This window comes from Xenopus tropicalis, chromosome 1 (genome assembly GCF_000004195.4).
Source record: "Xenopus tropicalis strain Nigerian chromosome 1, UCB_Xtro_10.0, whole genome shotgun sequence".
NCBI lineage: Eukaryota > Metazoa > Chordata > Amphibia > Anura > Pipidae > Xenopus > Xenopus tropicalis.
In genome coordinates this window covers 93,541,593-93,561,251 of record NC_030677.2, presented here as the reverse complement: position 1 = coordinate 93,561,251, position 19,659 = coordinate 93,541,593, and the positions used below count along the sequence as shown (strand labels likewise).

General features: G+C 40.4%; 1 protein-coding gene across 2 annotated transcripts in view; it reads left to right on the top strand.

Annotated features, from left to right (window-relative positions):
- The window catches only part of hmg20b (high mobility group 20B), a 33,587-nt gene extending 13,928 nt beyond the window's left edge, over positions 1 to 19,659 (top strand). The window contains exons 5-11 of one of the 2 annotated variants that reach the window (XM_018091654.2): positions 109 to 229; positions 1,106 to 1,158; positions 1,489 to 1,567; positions 3,216 to 3,431; positions 3,982 to 4,114; positions 16,759 to 16,833; positions 18,351 to 19,659. In XM_018091654.2, coding sequence (XP_017947143.1) covers positions 109 to 229; positions 1,106 to 1,158; positions 1,489 to 1,567; positions 3,216 to 3,431; positions 3,982 to 4,114; positions 16,759 to 16,795 — 639 coding nt within the window. In that variant the 3' untranslated portion in view covers positions 16,796 to 16,833; positions 18,351 to 19,659. The remainder of the gene's footprint in view (positions 1 to 108; positions 230 to 1,105; positions 1,159 to 1,488; positions 1,568 to 3,215; positions 3,432 to 3,981; positions 4,115 to 16,758; positions 16,834 to 18,350) is intronic. The other variant, NM_203610.1, reaches the window with a different exon arrangement.

Sequence of the window (19,659 nt, the reverse complement as noted above, 5' to 3'; positions counted from 1 at the left end):
GGGGCTGTACCTAGAGGGGTTGAGTTCTCATTTTAAATTTTTTTGTTAACATAGCATTATTATTTTTGTGTTTTTTCCTTCACCGGATTTCTCCCTGTTATTTTTCAGAGATACTTAGATGAGGCTGAGAGGGATAAGCAGCAGTATATGAAAGAGCTTCGAGAATACCAGCAGTCAGAGGCGTACAAGATGTGTGCAGAAAAGATCCAAGAGAAAAAAATTAAAAAAGGTAAGCAGATTTTATTTTGTTATACAACTTAAATGAATAAATGTTTAAATGAATAATGAACGTGTGCATTATACTCTTCTATATCTAGAAGGGATATGCTTAAAAAGTTATCTGTTGGACTAATTTATTGAGAAATTCTCCCAAACCCTACTAGTCCCACCCATCTGTTAACCTTCCTGCTGGCTGAATTCTGTGGATGTGCAGGGGAGATGGCTGCACACTGTACACTGCACTGTAGGATGGGAACCAATCAGCAGCTAAGCAGACCTGATAGGGAACTGCAGCCTGTCTTTGCTTGTGTGATTGCAGGGCTGTGATTGGCTATCCCCCTCCTACTGAAGTCTGCCTTGGGCTCCTCCAGTTACATGGAGTAGGAGAAACAAAAGGTTACCTAAAAGCAGTTCTAAAGAGTGGCATTGGCTCCTTTTGAAATCTCAGAATCAGGCACAATGTACTGATGGCTGCCTACACAGCAATATTATAACTAAAAAAAAATTTGTTGGTTTAAGAACAAAATTTTATATGGTAGAGTAAATTATTTGCTATGTAAACAGTGCAATTTATAAATAAAAAGTACACCATAAAAATCATGACCGAATCAGCCATCTAAGTGAAATTTGAATTTCTAATAGTTATGGCCACCATAAGCATAATCTACCTGACTGGTTTCTTTCAGTACTAATATCTGATAATCGTAAAATGTAATAGTTAAAAAAATAAATAAAAAATTAATAGCCCCTTTATTGACAGACAGATTAGGGAAATAATATTCACATATCAACTGTAGAAAAGAAGATTGTTGGCATCAGAGTATTACCTCACCTAGAGGTGGGTTTGGGGATGCTTCAGTCAGCATGTGTTTTTTTTAATCCACAGAAGAGACCAGCGTAGCAGCTGCCAGTACCTTGTTAAATGGACACACACACAAAGTGGGTATAATAATAACGTGTGCCTTTATGTCTGTCACATTTGTTTTCTTTTTTAGTTTCTCAGAAATTATGATTAAGCACAAGATATCCGATATCCATTGCAGTAGAAGCATATTTTTTTTTTAAAAGCCTATTTTATCACATTTGTCACATTTTTATGCTGATTATAGTGTATACCATGCTTTTTAAAAGCCAAACTCATTTTCAGTATATGTTTACCCACTGTTTCTCAAATTTTTTTTTTAGTTTTGTGGTTTTTTTTGTGTGACCTTTTGTTATGATCTTTCACCTGGAAATTGTTTCAAAAATGATATGTTGATTTTCGCACAGACTGGTGATTCCCAGAGTGATGGATTTTCATCTTTTGATGTGACTATATTTACAGAAGAGTTTTTGGATCAGAACAAAGGTTTGTTGTTTTTTCAATAAACATTCTTTCTTTCTACATCCCTTTTATGTATTTTTAATGTATATATCTAATGTGTGTTCAGCATATACAGTTTATGTTGACTTAATTAGATATTAATGGGGCCATACTGTGTAAGAAACAAGAATGCACCACTTCATTATACTCCTAAATATAGAGGGTATGTTCCTAGAAAATTTGTGCAGATTTTTCCCAAAAACCATAATATCACTGCCCATCTATCCCACTTCCTACTGGCTGCTTTCCTGGGCTATGCAGGGCTGTTGGCTTTAGAGTGTAGGATCTACGGGAAGCTTCAATAAAGTGGTCATTTTTGAAGGTGAAATTCCAAATTGAAACCAGCACCATATTTATTATTTTCTATAACATTAGGTGGATTTTTTAGTGTGATATACATACCTCTTTAAAGGAACAGTTCAGTGTAAAAATTAAACTGGGTAAAATAGATAGACTGCGCAAAGAAAAAAATGTTTTCAATAAAGTTAGGCAAAAATTTAATCTATAAAGGCTTGAGTGGGTATATCTGTATATCTATAGCATATTGTGTGTTGGTCCCCACAGAAAATGTGCATTGAAGTGGTTGCGATTTTTATTATTTATGCATCAAAACTGCGACAAATCTGAAAGTTAAAGTGTATGTCAAGGTCATGTAGAAGTCAATGGCAGCTATTTTTTTTTTTCAGTTTGCTTTCTTCATGGGTTGTAGAGGTTTTTGGACTCAAACTAGAGCTGGGCGGTATGACCAAAAATTTATATCACGGTATTTTTCAAAATTATATCGGTGTCACAGTATTTGACGGTATTTTTTTTTTTCCATGCATGATTAGGTGTTAACCCCATTTCCTAATAAATTAGAGAATAATTACTGCAGTATTGAAAATCAGAGTCAGGCAAGCGAAGGATCGGCAACAGAAAGTCGTAAGGTAAATCAGGCAGGCTTAGTTTCCCAGGCAAGGCCGCAGACAACATAGCAAAGGAGGAGGCATTTGATAGCTTTAAATACCCCCCACGCATGCGCAGAACCGGCGCCGTCAGCGCGTCGCGGACATGCACGCTTTGACATCTACGTGCGCTTTGACGCACGCGCACCTGGACGCGCATGCGCAACATCCCGCGGACAACGGGACGCGCGCACACGCAAGGAGGCGCGCGAGACCGGCCCGCACGGGCGAGTACCCTGACACCCCGGTATTGCGGTATCTGAAAAATGAATATTGTTTTAAAAAAACAAAAACTTCGGTATTAAACGGTATATCGCCCAGCCCTAACTCAAACTATATATGAAGTCCTGTGAGTGATGAGTTTATTCTTTTCTAAGTTACAAATTCAAGTACATGGCACCCAGGCAGTCTGGTGGCCATAAAATTGTCATGTGTGGCATGCATAAAAAAGTCTTTAAATTGCCAGCTGCCTAGGTCCCCACATACCCTGTAATCTTTTGCAAAAGAAAGAATTTTATGTCTTCCCTGAACAAGCAGCAAGTAAGTTTCTTGAAGTATCAGTTTGTTCTTTTTCCCTAAAACTACGGAGTTCTTCCACATTTACATGGTTCTCTTTGGCACTGACTCGATTTCCTAAGTTGAAAGAGCATCACTTTCTTTTCATAATATTATTTTCCTTTTGCCTGTAGTCCGTGAAGCAGAGCTTAGAAGACTGCGCAAGATGAATATGGAGTTTGAGGAACAGAATTCTATCTTACAGAGACACACAGAGAGTATGAATTGTGCCAAGGAGAGGCTGGAACAGGAACTTGCACAAGAGGAAAGGCAAACAATAGTTCTCCAGCAGCAGCTTCAAACTATCCGCCAGATTCTATTGTCTAGCTTTTCTTCCTTACCGATCCCAGGTTAGTCATTATGGAACCACTGAAAAATATGTATTCTTGGAGATGCAAGAGTGGTGCAATAATTTAGTGTTGGTAAGGGCCATGCCCAGGATATAATGTGTTTAGGATGGCACTTGTTTTCTTAGAAATGTGATACCAATGTTAGCCAAAATTAGAGTGCTAATGACTGTGACTTGAGGGACAATAGGGGAAAATAAATGTCCTTCTGTCGTGTTTGAATGCAGTTGCCTGGAGAGTGATGGAAGAAACATAACAGCCAGTAAGGGAGCTTCTTGATGACTACCGATATTAAAAGTATTTTTAAAGAATTGAGAATCTTATTTAGCTTTCATTTTCAGAAAGGCAACACTTGCTTTGCTTTTAAAGGAAGAGTTAATCGTAAACATAAAACTGAGTAAAAAGGATAGTTGCCAAATAACAGGTTAGAGAGATGCGAAGGAGGAAGTAGAGTTTTGGCCGTTATGTTAGACTTCTGTTGGCTCCAGCATGTAGAGTTCCTTTATTATATTTTTGGCTAACTGTATTGAAAACATCTATTTTTTTTTGTTAGGTACAGGGGAGACACCAACATTAGGAAATCTTGATGTGTACATGGCTAAACTTCACAATCTGATAGAGGGTAACCCAACTCAACATGAAAAACTAGTTATGAAGATAAAAGAAGTTTTGTCCCGGATAAACAGGTACACTTTTGTACATAATATGAATTAGAAGTTTGAAAAACATCAGTTACTGCATTGTGGGAAAGCATTTGGCCAGGTTACCTCAAGTTAAATAGACTTTTGGCAGGCAGCGATTATTAGAATTTTTGCCTTGCTACTAGATATTACATTTGTTTGATTTACTACTGTATTATTTTATTAAGGTTCCAGTGATCTCCAGAGGCCACCCAATTTAAAAAACGATTGGTCTATGTCTGCTTTTCACTCCCCTTACTATACTAATGGTGAATATTCCTCAGTCTCAGTTAGAGCTGGGCGGTATGACCAAAAATTTATATCACGGTATTTTTCAAAATTATATCGGTATCATGGTATTTGACGGTATATAAATAAAAAATAAATAATAAATATTGGTGGACCCCCCCCAACAACCCCCACAACCCCCCCAGCCAGCCCCCCCAACCCCAGCCACAACCCCCCCAGCCAGCCCCCCCAACCCCAGCCACAGCCACCCCAACCCCCCAGCAGAACTTACCCAACTTGTGGTTCCTCCAGCTCCAGCGATGCGTCCTAGCGACGTCGCGTGCGCGCTGACGTCACATGCGCGCCGACGTCACGTACGCACGGGCGCAACCCGGATGTGATTGGAGAAAAACAGCAGGAGGCGCGCATACCGGTATAGCGGTATGTTTAAAACTCATACCGTTTTTTTTTTTAAAAACCGGTATACCACCCAGCACTAGTCTCAGTGAATGTCTTCTTATTACAGATCTTTAAAACCGTAAATCCTTCCTAATATTTCTTGAACGCACTCCCAATATAGTTTTTAAATTTCTTGTTTTTCTATAGGGAAACTGAAGGGAACTCTAAAAGATAAACAGGTATAGGACCCGTTATCCAGAATGCTCGGGACCAAGGGTATTCCGGATGGGATCTTTCCATAATTTGGATCTCTATATCTTAAGTCTACTCAAAAATCAATAAAACATTAATTAAACCCAATGGGATTGTTTTGCATCCAATAAGTATTCATTATATCTTAGTTGGGATCAAGTACAAGGTACTGTGTTATTATTACAGAGAAAAAGGAAATCAGTTTAAAAAATCAGAATTATTTGATTAAAATGGAGTATATTATGGGAGAAAGGCTTTCTGTAATTCAGAGCTTTCTGGATAACGGGTTTCCGGATAATGAATTCCATACCTGTACTACATTTGTTCAGTTTATTGACCGCTTATATTTTTTGCTGTTGCTTGTTGACATTGACAACTGGTTGCAGACATACTTCTTTATATTAGTGACTCTATTTTAACAGGTGTGTCGTTAGCCCTGTACTATTCTGAATAACAGGTGTTGCCCTGTTTCCACAATGGTTGAAATATTAGACTGTTCTTAGTTATTAAAATATTATTTTCCTTATGTTTTCTCCTATATTATAGCATTCAATAAGTTTACAGTGATCTTGTGACTAGTTTTGTATGTTTTTAAATTGTAACTGATTTTAAATAAAATAAAACAAACATACAAAACTAGTCAAAAGTTTAATTTCATGTACATATGTACAAATATATACAAGATCACTGTAAACATTTGTTTATTATTTTTTCCCATCAGATGGTTATGACAGTAGTTTGTAGTGGTTGAACTTTTATAAGGTGTGTGTTGTCTTGGTGAGCTTAATGCCCAGGTAATCTATGTAGTCTGTTCTCCATCAAACTGGTGGGTGCTTTTCAGGTCTTCTTGCAGTGCTGGGTTGAGGCCTATAAATAAGGCTTGTGTTTTGCCCAAATTGACGTTTAATAAGAGATTGTGCCAAATTCTTGGAGAATTTGGAGTAGCTGTGGTACTGCTGTTTGTGAGTTGGTGGTTAAAATGATCACATCATCGGCATAAAGGTCAATTTTGTGATCAGTTCCACCTAAGAAGACCCCCTGTATTTCCTTGGTTTGTCTAACCCTTTGTGCTAATATTTCCATAGTCAGGTCAGATATTAACGGGGACAGGGGGCAGCCCTGTCTGGTGCTGTTGGAGAGGCTAAATTTCTGAGAAAATAGAACTAAGGCATTTGGGTTAGAATAGAGAGCTAGAACTGCTTTACTAAATTGTGCCCCAAGGATAAACTTACCCATGGTTTTTCTTGATTAGTCCTCAGTGAACCCGGTCAAATGCCTTTTCGTTGTCCAGGGATAGAACTAACAGTGGGGTTCCAACTTTTTGCACTATTTGAATCAGATCAATCATCCGCCTAGTGGCGTCTGAGGCTTCTCTTTGTTTCACAAAACCTACTTGATCCGGGTGATGATCCCATCACTAGGGATGGTAGGACTTTTCGTAGTCTTGTTGCTAGAATTTTAGCATATTGCTTTAGGTCTGTGTTCTATAGTGCTACAGGTCTTTAATTTTAAACACAGTATGGTGGTATCCCTCTTTTGGGATTGTGGTAATGGTAGCCTCTAACATTTTAAAAGGGAAAGTCGTAATGGTTTGTTTCTCCTCAAAGACTGCAAGTAGGTGTGGGGCTAGTTGGGCTGAGAACTCCTTATAGTAGGTATTGTTGGTATTAGAAAACCTGGTGTTTTTTTTTTTTTTTTTAAATTGTTTTTATTTGTATTTTGTATATAACAATCGGATTCCACATATGCAAGATATTATCTTTCACAGAGATCAATACATATTGTTATGCATGGGTGTTTAGTGTTCTTATTGTTTAAGACAGTTATGTTGGTTAACTCGTTGTAGGTATACAGATATATGGATGGTGGGTAGTTGGCTGTTTCCCGCTTGGGTGAGCCAAGTTACCGGAGATAAGATATAGTAGGAAGTCCAATTGGCAAATAAAACAAACAAAGTTATAATATAGAGCTTCAAGTAAAATCAACATGAACTATATACATTTCAGTTCACCGGTTCTGAGGAGGGTTATTTGGGGTACCTGTTTTCGTTATGTTGTGGATCCTGGGAGACAGCGATGACTCATCTTGGAGCCGTTATGGCATGTAGTAGGGGATTAGTGCCTCTGAGGCTCTCTTGGTCATACCATATGGTATTCTTGAATGTGTCAACTGTCAGTTGCCTAACGTCTGGGGGGAGGTTCAGGATATAGGTTGTCCATGTGTCGAAAAAACTATGTGTGTGGATTGTTTTATTGGTTGATGCCTCGAGCCAGTCCATGTGAAAGAGAAAATGTAATTTGCTTTTAACTAGATTTATGGATGGTGGTGTGACTGGAGTATGGCTTTTCTGGTTGCTGCGGCCAATTTCCCTGCTAGTGCTCTGTCGGATTTAGTGATCTGTCGTCCCCCGTTTATTTTGCTGAATAAGGCCCATTCGATGTCTGGTATGAATTTTTTTTTCGTCAGTTGGTTCCAGTATTCGTGTATTTGCATCCATAGGGGTTGGATAATTGGGCATTGCCAGATGCAGTGGGTTAGTGAACCTTCATCTTTTTTGCATCTCAAGCATTTGGGATTGTCCAGTTGTCCCATTTTGAATCTCCGTGATGGAGTGAGGTAAGATTGGTGTAATAGCTGTAGGGTCATAATCTGGTATTGGCTGGAGGGAGTTAATCTCATAGCATGTAGGTGGAGTTTTAGGATGTGCTGTTCATCAGCGTTCGGAATGGTATTTGTCCATTTCCTCAAAGATGTATCTTTGTGTGTGTCATTTGGGTTTAGTCTGATAAGTCTATGGATGGATGCTGTGGAGTGGTGGGTGTTGGCTCCTTTCCATATGTGATTCACAGGGCTAGTAAGATCTTGTTCTGTTAGTTGTCTCAAGACCTCTCTCGCATAGTGTGTGGCTTGTATGAAGTGGAAGTGTTGGGTTTGGAGAAAGGGAAATTTAGTGGTTGCTTCTGTGAATGTCATGAGAGAGAGTTTTTTGTTAAGTATGTCTCTAATGCAGTGAAGTCCTTCTTGTTTCCATTTTGCAAAGACGTTGGTCATTAGGCCGCTAGGAAAGTTTGTGTTTCCTGTCCAGGGTAGGTATAAGGAGAGATTTTTGGTGGTTTTGTGTTTGTGCCTAATTGTATGCCAGGCTTTATAGGTATGAATGAATAGTGGGTTGTTTTTTTGGTTGGTTGTTAATTCATTTGGTGGTAGATGAAGGAGAAAGTTGAGGTTTGTTGCTTCCATGAGGGTATGTTCTAGTTCTAGGTTACTATATGTGTTAGTGTTGTAAGTCCAGTCTCCAACATGACGTAGGAGGGCGGCCACATTATAGTTGTATAAATTTGGGAAGTTGATGCCTCCATTGGTTTTTGTTTGTTGGAGTTTGTACATGGCAATTCTGGGTCTTTTGTTTGTCCATATAAATTCTCGGAATATCTTATTTGCTAGTTTGAGGTCTTTTTGTTTGAGGTAATAGGGCAGCATCTGGATTTTATACAATAGCATGGGGAAATATATCATTTTTATGAGGTATGCTCTACCTAGAAAGGTTAGGCTCGCTGTTTTCCATTTGTTTAGCTCATGTTGGAGATCTAGGATGGTTTGGGTGATATTCAGTTTGTATGTGTCGGCATGATGGTCTGTGAATTTGACCCCCAGGTACGTAATATGATGTTGGGCTTTTTTGAAGGGGAAGTTATGTGTCCAGTCAGAGGTGGCGGTGTGTCTTAGCTTTATGGCTTCTGATTTGTCATAGTTAATTTTTAGGCCTGTAAAGGTTGTGTACCTGTTGATAGTCTCAAGGATTATTGGGATGTCTTGTTTGGGGTTGCCGATGAATAATAAAATGTCATCTGCAAAGGCTACTATTTTATGGCATAAGTGTTTTGTTTTGAATCCTTGGAATAGTGGGTTTTGTCTAAGGTGTCTAAGTAGGGGGTCGAGTGCTAGGTTGAAAAGTAGAGGGGAGAGGGGACAGCCTTGTCTGGTGCCTTTTTTTATATAGAAGCGGTCTGAGTTGAGGTTGTTGATCGTGAGAAAGGCGGTTGGGGTAGAGTATAGGGCTCTAAATAGTTTTAGTAGTTGGTGGCCAAAATGTTGGAATTTAAGTATTCTCAGTAAATGGGCATGGAATATTCTGTCAAATGCTTTTTCTGCATCTAGGTTTACCAAGATTCCATGTTTGCGCTTTTCTATGTTGTGTTGGTAGATTAGGGCTAAGATTTGTTGTGTCGCCTTGACCGAATGGCGTCCTTTTGTGAAGCCTAATTGGCAGGGAGATAGGATCCTGGGCAGGATTTGTTGTAGTCTGTCTGCCATAATTTTTGTGAGAATTTTAAGATCTTGGTTTAGGAGTGAGATGGGGCGATATGATTGTGGGTTGGTTGGGTCTCTGTCTTTTTTTGGAAGGAGAATTATTCTGGCTTCGTTGGCTTCTGGCCAGAGTGGGAGGCCTTGTAGTGTATTGTTGTATAGATCTAGGAGTAATGGAGTTAGTTCTGGAGCAAGGATTTTGTAAAATTCCGCGCTTAGGCCATCCGGGCCTGGGGATTTGCCTGATTTTAGTTTCTTAATTGTTGTTTGAATGTCTGTTTCTGTGACAGGTGCATTTAGTAGATTTCTTTCTTCTATTGTTAGTTTTGTTAGGTGTGCCTCCTGTAAAAATTTGATCCCTTCTGTAGGGTTATCTTGTTCTAAGTCATAAAAGGATTGAAAGTATTGTGTCATCTCTTCAGTTATTTTTTTTGTGTCAGTGATCCAGCCTTGTTTTCCCTGAAGCTTATGTATGTGGGGTTGTAGGTTTTGTTTTTTCGTTATGCTTGCCAGTAGTTTACCTGTTTTGTTGCCCCATCTAAAGTATTTGTTGCGCTTATAGTCTAGGCTTAGTTGTGCTTTCTCAGTAAGTAGTGTGTCAAAGAGATTCTTTATCTCTTTATATTTGTTTTGGGTTTCTTTATTGTTATGGTTTTTCAGTTGTTTATAGGCTTGAGAGAGTTCCTGTTGAAGGGTCATGTATTTGATGTTAAATTGTTTTCTGCGGTATGCCAAGTATGCGGTGATTTGCCCCCTGAGGACTGGTTTTGCGGCTGCCCATAACAAATTGGGGTTATCCCAGTGGGTAAGATTATCGTCTATGTAGTTGGCTAAGGAGGTCTTGACATACTGTTTGAAATCTTCGCTATGTGATAGGTATGAGGGAAATCGCCAGTTAAAGGATCGGGGTTGTGGCTGGGGGTTTTGTATATGTAAGGAGATTGGGGCGTGGTCAGAGATTATTATGTCTTTAATTTCGGCTTTTTGTATGTGGGGCAAGAGAGATTGAGAGGTGAAAATGTAGTCTATGCGAGAGAAGGTCTTGTGGACACCCGAGTAAAATGTATAGTCTTTTGAGGTGGGATTCATATATCGAAAGGAGTCATAGATGTCTATGTGTTTGCATAATGTTTTTAAGTGTTTGGCTTTGTCCGTGGTTTGTGTAGGGGCTGTACCTGAGTTGTCTAGAAGTCTGTCCCACGTTACGTTCATGTCTCCCCCGAAGACTATGTGTGCTGCCTCCCAGGAGTCCAGTCTTTGCATAAGATCTGTAAAAAAGGGTTGGTTATTGTCATTTGGAGCATATATATTAGCAATTGTATATTTAATATTAGCTATTTCTATCTGGAGTAGGAGGAATCTGCCTTGTTTGTCTTTATAAGTTTTTAGGGTTTTATAGTTGAGCGTTTTATTAAAGATGGTTGCTACACCTCTGATTTTTTTTTTGTACGAGGCTTCTAGACATTCCCCAACCCAGTTATCTTTCAGGGATGGTTTGTCTTTTGTACGCCAGTGGGTTTCCTGGAGTAGCACTATGTGGGGTTTCTCTTTTTTCAGTCTATCTAATACCTTCCTCCTTTTAAGGGGGGAGTTAAGACCTCCTACATTCCAGGATAAGATTTTAATGTCTTGTATGATGGTTGTAGTAGTCGCCATCTAAAGGCTATCCTATACCTTTTTTCCAAGAGATAAAAAGTAATTGGGTTACGTGAAGGGGTAGCCGGCTCTGTCCCAGCGAGCAGATACCGGATACTTTTGTTTTCGGGAACCGGTGAACTGTGTTAAGAAAATACATTAAACAAACAAACAATAAATTTAACATATGCGAATGTGTTTCATAAGTAAATACCGCACTATTATAAACAGGTGGGGGGTGGGTGGGTTGGGTGGTTGGGGTTGAGCGACAAGAGGACCAAGCTAAATGGGTCCTTTAAGGGGTGAGAGATGCTGAGGGTATGGCTTTGAACTTGGCTGTGTGGGGAAGGGAGGAAAAAAAAAAAAGGGGGGGGGTTGTAGCCTGTCACTTCACCCAGGGTGAGTCTCAGCTCGCGTCGAGCTTGAATGTTCTGGTCAGGGTTTTTGGTTTACTTCTCAAAGTTACCCTGAGGAATGGGGTTGGTGGGATCTTAGTTGGGGTGCTGGCCCCTTCTGATAAGGATCCATCTTGTTGCTTGATTGGGTCGGATCAGTCGTTAGGTGAGGAGCTTGGACTGTTGTTTGCTGGTTCTCCATTTGTAGGGAGTCGGAAATGTTTTGCTGCTTTCTGGGGATCCTCAAAAATATGTATTTTCCCATTTTCCAGTACTCTGAGTTTGGCTGGATATAGGAGAGAAAATTTGTGTCCTGACTCGTATAAATGTCGACAGATGGGGGTAAAGTCTCTCCGTTTGGCAGTGACTAAGGCTGAAAAATCTTGGAAGAGATAGAAGCGGTGTGTCTCATATTTGAGCTCTTTGGTTTTCCTGTATGCTTCCAGGATCTTTTGTTTGTCGGCATAGTTTAGTAGCTTGAAAATAACCTGTCTGGGTTTAGACGATTCTTCCCGTGGCGGAGGGCCTATCCGGTGGAATCTCTCTATTTGGTAATGGCTGTCGTTTGGAGGTATTTGTAGGGTTGCTGGCAGCCAGTTTAAGAGAAGGTCCTCCAGTTGTTTGCCTTTAATAGATTCTGGTATTCCTACTAGGCGAAGGTTATTTCGTCTACTTCTATTCTCTAAGTCATCTGCTTTGTCTGTGAGAATTAGGATTTGCCTCTGTTGGAGATCTATTTGATTTTGTGCTTTTGTGAGGTCATCTTCCAGTGTTGAGATTCTGTCTTCCGCTTCTTGTATGCGCTGTGATTGGTTAGATGATTGTTGTTCGTCTAGTGTTTCTTTGATACTTGCCAGTTTTTGGTCTAGTAGGGGCGCTAGAAGGTGAACCAGGTCGCTTGTGGATATAATGTCCATGGGCTCTGGTGGGCTGGCTGGAGATGCTGGGGTTTGTTCGGGGGATGTAGAAGCTTCTGGAGCTGATGCTTTGGCGTTTTTGTTTTTCCCCTTGTTGCCCCGTTGAGGGAGTGAGGTTGAGTGTCCCAGATATTTCTCCATTGGTCTGGATTGGGATGACCGTGTGGACATCAGTTTTGAGGTAGGTTACGTAGTTAGTATAGAGGCTGATGTGGGATTTCCACCTACTTTTTCCCTTGAGATTGGTTGAGATGAAGGTTAGAGTGCGGTATTGTATGCTTACGCCTAGTGCTGGGCGGTATGACCAAAAATTTATATCACAGTATTTTTCAAAATTTTATCGGTATCACGGTATTTGACGGTATTTTTTTTTTCCCCATGCATGATTAGGTGAACACCACAAACACCCCCCCATCCGCACCCCCCACCCCAAACACCCCCCCATCCCCTTCACATAAATATAAATTACTTGCCAGGCAGCCGCAGGCACCCCCGACAGCTCACATTGGTATGCGTCCTAGCGACGGCGCTTTTGTAGAGCCTCCTGGCAATTTTTCTTACTATTTCCGGGTTGCGCGCGTGACGTCAGCGCGCACGTAACGTCAGCGCACACAACCCGGAAATAGTAAGAAAAATTGCCAGGAGGCGCGCACACCGGTATGCCGGTAAGTTAAAAATTTATATCATTTTTTTTAAAAAAACGGTGTTCGGTTTATACCGGTATACCGCCCAGCACTACTTACGCCGGTCACATAGGTGTTACGTAGGTGGCGTTTAATCAGATGTTACCACTTCTAAGTTAGAGTTCTCTGAGGCGTTACAGGAAACACCGTAGGGGTCACGCAGCTAAATTGGGTAGGAATACAGTTATAGAGGTTTTTGTATCAGTAGAGTCTGTGGGTTCGTTGCTGCGGCTTGTTTACTTTGATTCTGACTAAATATGTGGTCAGTTACGTAGTTGTCATGTGCGTGGCGTTGGATAAAGTGTTGCCACTTTTGAGATGAGGTTCTGTTTAGTGCAAGGGGCACCGTATTGCCTTGTTTTGTAGTTGGTTAGGATGCAATGGTTAGTGAGTAGGTAATTTGCTGAGTTGCTGAGTTTGCACCTATATTGTTTGTTGGTGCTGTTTGGCTTGGTGGGTAAGTTTTGAGACCAGGGTCTTTATCCTGGAGTGTGAGGGTTGAAATGGCCCCCTGAGGGTGTCTTGCTGTACCCAAAAGTCTTGTGGGTAGTGTGGGGGGTGAGGTTAGGATGGTATGTGTCCTTACCCTCTCCTGTTGGTTTTTGTTATTACACAGGGTAATGGCCTGTTTTTTGTCTTTTTCCTTTTTTTTTTTTAGGGTTCTGACTGAACAGCCTTAATGTCAGACTGAATCAAAATGTTTACATTGGGAGTTCTTTCCACTGAGGGTTTAAGGTGTTATTGTCCCACTGTAAGCGCTACTCCTTTCAATGCCCTCCGGTGTGGGAGTATTGTTGGAGCAGGGGTTTTCCCCGTATGGCGCAGTATGTGGATTTGTGTTGCGAGGTAGCCACCGGGGATAAGTCAGGCCAGTTAGGCTGCCGGGCCTAGAGTCTTTGGAGGGAGATGGCGATTGAGGTAAACCAGGGGGCTTCAGTGTTTCTGCCCCGTTGCTGATGCCTCTCTGTGGTCTCTCAGGTGGTCCGGTGGCAGCGATATGGGGAATTTCCCTTTTGATGCGACTTTCGGTCGTGCGGTGTAAGATGGCCGCCGCTGGTATGGCGGATCGGTTCGGCTATCGGGCCCGTGGGCTTCCGGGGAAAGAGAGTCCGTTGTGGTGTAGACTGTCGGGTCCCCGCTTCAGAGCTGCAAATATTATGAAGAGCGAGGTTAGTGGGATGCTTTCTCGCTCTGGCTATGCGGAGCTCGTTAAAAGTGCAGCCGCTGCGTGGGCCCGCCTCCCGGAAGTCCGAAAACCTGGTGTTTTAAGCAGGAGGTCTTTGATTGCCTCTTGTACTTCTATTAGGAGGTCTTTGATTGCATCTTGTACTTCTATTAGGGTGAATGGGGCATTAAGTATGGTCTGTTGCTCTGTTGAGAGTCGTGGTAGGTTCACATATTCTCGGTAGGTTCATTCGGGAGTTGGAAGGCTCTGTGTGTCACTGCAGCGCAGTAGTCTGCAAAAGCATAAGATATATCTAGGGGGTTCTGCAGGGTGGTGTCGTTCTGGGTGATTTTGGCTATTGAAGTCTTGGCTCTGATCTTTTTAACCTGTCGTGTTAAAGGAGACATTTTATATAAAGTTCATATTCAGTTATAATATTCATCCTTCCTCAAAATGTGAAAAGATCCAGAAAGAAAGAGGTTTTGAAAGCATTTTACCTTCTAAAACTGCCATTATATGAGAGCTGCAGAGACAACCAATCAAGTCTGAAGCTAGAGTGAATTGAAACAAGTGTCCTTCAGTCTCCCACAGGAACTGGTCACAGCACTGACTGACAGGCTTCACTCAGCAGCAGCAGGGAAAACCCCTCCCTCCTTCTGTGTCTCTCTGCTTGTGCTGCTGCCAGGGGTGGGGCGCTTGGGGGGAGAGGAGCTAGTAGACTAGGAACCACTGCCTGTGACATCGCTAAGCGCCACCCATCCTATGCATATTCACTTCACTTTAAGTAGCTCTGCAGGGTGGAGGCCCCAGCCACATACTGAAGAGTCTAAACTGGAAGCTGGCATAAGGTCTGGGTAGAGCACAGTTTTCAAGCAGTTATGGACATATTTGAAAACAAAGGTATTAAAATAAAAGCACTTCTATTTTACAGTTTTTTACATGGTTTAGTGCATTGTAAAAAATTATGCTATATATCCCCTTTAAGTAGTCTGCTCTATGGTTACTAGTGTTCTAATTTTCGAGATCTTAGGGCTGCTTCACATCTGGCCAAGTCAGTTGCCATTAGCTGGTCTCCGATGGTTTGTATTTGAGCTGCTCTACGTTGTGTGGGGTTATATTTTGGGCCGTCAGTTCTGTCCGTTTGTGCCACAGTTCTTTCCTGGTTTCTGGCTTTTGGTCTGGCTTTTTTATGTCTGATAGAAATATGGACTTCTTCCTTGCCTTTCAGGCCATAGAGAGTAATGACTCTTACTGGTGGATATTGATACTTTGGTACCTAATGCCTCTATCGCCATAACCAGTTATTTTTTTGTTCTTCTGGGGTTTAAGGCCCCCATACACAGGCCAATAGAAGCTGCCGATATCGGTCCCTTGGACCGTCTCGGCAGCTTATCGGCCCGTGTAGGGACAGAAACGAGGGGCCTGGCCGACCGATATCTGGCCTTAAATTGGCCAGATATCGATCGGCCAGGTTAGAAAATCCAGTCGGATCGGGGACCGCATCGGCTCGTTGATGCGGTCCCCAAACCGACTGCCCCATTACCGCGTGCAGAATTTGATCGTTTGGCCCCAGGGCCAAACGATCGAATTCGCCTACATGCCTCCCCGATATTGCCACCCGTAGGTGGGGATATCGGGGGAAGATCCACTCGCGACATCACCAAGTGAGCAGATCTGCCCGTGTATGGCCAGCTTTAGTTGAGCCTTTCGGAGTAAATTTTGTTCATCCCTATGTGTTTGAGCTTTTTTCCTTCAGTGCCTTTGTGGTCCCAAGATTTTTGTACAGGTTTTGTGGAGGTCAACAATTTTGTTTCTGTGGTCTTGGAAGAGTTACTTTTTTTTCTCAGGGTATCAAATGCAAACAGGAAGTGGCTCTAAAGTAGATCTTAGAGCCACAGGTACACTGCCAAGCCCATTGGTGCTTTAAAGTTTGTGAACCATTTAAAATTTCCTATATTTTTTTAGAATTGTGTCCAAAAATAGTATCTTTAGTAATAAGTCAATTCAGCTGAACTTGCAGTGGTTTTTCTTGAAGACGTCTTGATTGTCCAGTGATGTCCAGTTGATTTGACTTATTACTACAGATATACCATGACCTGGATGAATGAGAATCTTCCCAAACACTTCTAAAAGTAGATAAAGAAAATCTAGTTAAACGAATGAACCAAAAATTATTATAATTTAATTGTGCAGCAATAACTGCAACTAAACATTTGCGGTAACTGTCGATTAGTCCTGAACATTGACTCCATTCCTCCTTACAGAACAGCCTCAGCACTTGGATGTTTGTGGGTTTCCTCACATGAACCACTCATTTTTGGTCTTTCTATGGTATTTCAGTTGGATTAAGGTCAGGACTTTGACGTGGCAATTGCAGAACATTTAGTTTATTCTTCTTTAACCATTCTTTGGTAGAACAACGTGTGTGTTTAGAATAATTGAGATTCAGTTCACAGAGAATTCTCTGGTATAGTTCAGATTTAATTGTTCAATCAATGATGGCAAGCTGTCCAGGCCCAGATGCAGCAAAACAGGCCCAAACCATTGAGACATTACCACCACCATGTTTCACAAATGGGATACGGTTGTTATGCTGGAATGCAGTGTTTTTCTTTCTCCAAATGTAACGCTCCTAGTGAAATTCTATTTTGGCTTTGTCCATTCACAGAACATTCTTCCAGCATGCTTCTGGTTTGTCCACATGATCTTTAGCAAACTGAAGACGGTCAGCAATATTTTTGGGGTGAGAGCAGTGGCTTTCTTCTTGCTATCCTGCTATACACACCATTTCTGTTCAGTGTTCTCCTGATGGTGGACTCATGAACTTCAACATTCGCCAATGTGAGACAGCCCTTCAGTGCTTAGAATTTACTATAGGTTTCTTTGTAAACTCTCATTCTATTGGACACCTTGCAGTTGGAGTTCTCTTTTCATGGTTAAAAACTTCTGGGTACCTTTTCCAGCTTTATGGGCATTAACAACTGTTTTTCTGAGGTCCTCAGCCACCTCCTTTGTTCAAGCCATGATACAAATGTGTTGTATGTGTGATCAGGCTTTGCTGGATCCCCATTTTTAAATAAAACATGGTCTCTTACCCACACCTGATTGTCCTCCCATTGACTGAAAACACCAGACTTCACCTTCAGATTATATGATGATCCTGAGGATTCACTTATTGTTGCTACACACAGATATGTTTTTTTTAATAAATACATGACTTAATATAATATTTATTTAATTTAATCAACTAGGTTTAGCTGTTTTCAAACAAGTCCTAAAAGTAGACAATGTTTTAGTTCACATTCATTAAATAATATAGAAAATTCACAAACTTACGAAAACCACTGTATTACCTCAAAGAGAAATAAAGTACCGTATATACTAGAGTATAAGCCGAGTTTTTCAGCACGAAAAATGTGCTTAAAAACTCATGCTCGGCTTATACTCGAGTGAATATCGGCTGCGCTGGCATTCGGCTGCTCCCAGCAGGCAAACGGACCTGGGCACACACAAATGTCTTTGTGTGTGGAGCTGTGTGTGTGGCGAGCTTGTCTGGGAGGATCTATAAACTGGGGGATACCTGGCTGCGCCCAGCAGGAAAACGAGCCGAGTTCTGCTGCTGCGACAATGGCCTGCCTCGATGCCATAGTGTGCCCGTTACAGGTGAAAAAGGGGTTGCTTCGAGTAACATCGAGGTACATTGCGGGGGGGGGCACGGCACCAATATTTTTTTCTTCAGCTTAGGCTTAGCTTAGGCTGTCCTGCCAAATACCCCAGACATTTTATATTTATGAAGAGTTCACATGGGGTCACGCTGAGTGTCCTTTATTAATTATTTGATTATTGAAACTTAGCAGTAGCTGCTGCATTTCCCACCCTAGGCTTATACTCGAGTCAATAAGTTTTTCCAGTTTTCTTAGGTAAAATTAGGTACCTCGGCTTCTATTCGGAACGGCTTATACTCTAGTACAGTTATAAAACTTAGAAAAAATACCCATTTTTGGCAATCGTACCCAATCATACTTTGATAAATGGGCCCCTTATCTTTCTTTTCCAATTACTCCCTGCCATCATACTCTACCTTGTTGTACACTTTTATTTCCTCTTTTCTGTATGTAGCTTTACTTATGTTTTCAATTCCTACTTTTTATCATTTTTAATTTTATTAACACTTTTTTTTTTTATTATTTCCATTCCTCGTGATACTAGTGTGGGCAGTTCACATATGCTTGATTGTGATGTTTATTTTTGTCTTTTTAGTGATCACCTATGATATGGAAAGTGGCAGAAGCAGAGAACGTGAGAACCTCTATCAGCTCCTCGAGATTTTCTAAAAGCAGAACAGGAAGGGGTCTGCTATTTGTGTGTAATGGGTAAGATTGACTAGGATATAGGAAATAAATAAAAAAAAATGTGAAAGAACATGAGTACAGCAGAATCAGTAGCGGACTTTGTTATGCTCAATTCAGATTTTTGTTTTGTTAAGGAATTCACTTGTACAATTCCTTGGTTTTTATACCAAAAAAAAATATCAAAATGAATGCCCTGACACACAAACTCTGCTTGTCTAACCACACATTAAACATTACAACTTAATCTGTAGCTCCAAATTTCCACTTATTGTAAAGCTTTTAAAATGCATAAACTTTGAGAAGTTCAAATATATACCTGTTTTAAAATCCTCTTGCTAAAGCTCATAGACTTTAAAAGAAGATCTTAAAAAGAAATGTTATAAAAAAAAAAAACAACTTACATTGTATTAAAAAAAATATATATATATTAATCAGAATAAAAGAGAGAAAACATCTTACATTATACAGTCACAGAAGACAAAATATACACTACTATGTTTAAAGCAATTTTCTAGCAAACTTGATTTTTTGGGAATCAAATGTGACCATAAAAGCAGAATGCGCAATTTGTAATAATGTCCACTTTATGCAGGGTACTTATAAAATTGACATAATGTACATAATAAGTAATACCTGCACAAATATTTGTTTGTTGGCTGTTTAAAACAGTTTTCATACTAGTTGATAACTAAGCCATAATGTTATAGTAATAAGAAATCAGAACTGCACTTTTCCTTTCTTTTTTTCAGGATAATTATTTTATTGAAATAGATTAATGGCCACTTTTTAAAGTGAATTCCAATTTGAAACTTCTTTGAAAAAATTGTATATTTATATATAAAAAAAAGTAACATAGATCTTGTAGAAATGTTTTGTGTCTTAAATATAAATAAATGGTCTAAAATGAAAATACACTACAAATAACTGGAATGTACTTTAATTACTAATGGCCAAGTGTCAATGAACGCTCTTAACTCATTGATTAATTATGCTCAATTGTGTCTCTACATGTACTATATCTCACCTATCCTGAAAGCAGATCATGCAGAGTAGTGATAAGAGTCATTTGTTGAACACGTACAATGACACACACATTAGGCCAGGCTAGTTTTGATAAAACATTGCAAAATATTTCACTGATTTGTCTGGATTATGTGTGTTGTACTGCCTTACAATAGTTTGTGCATAAAATAAATGTTTGTTCTGGTTTAAACAAT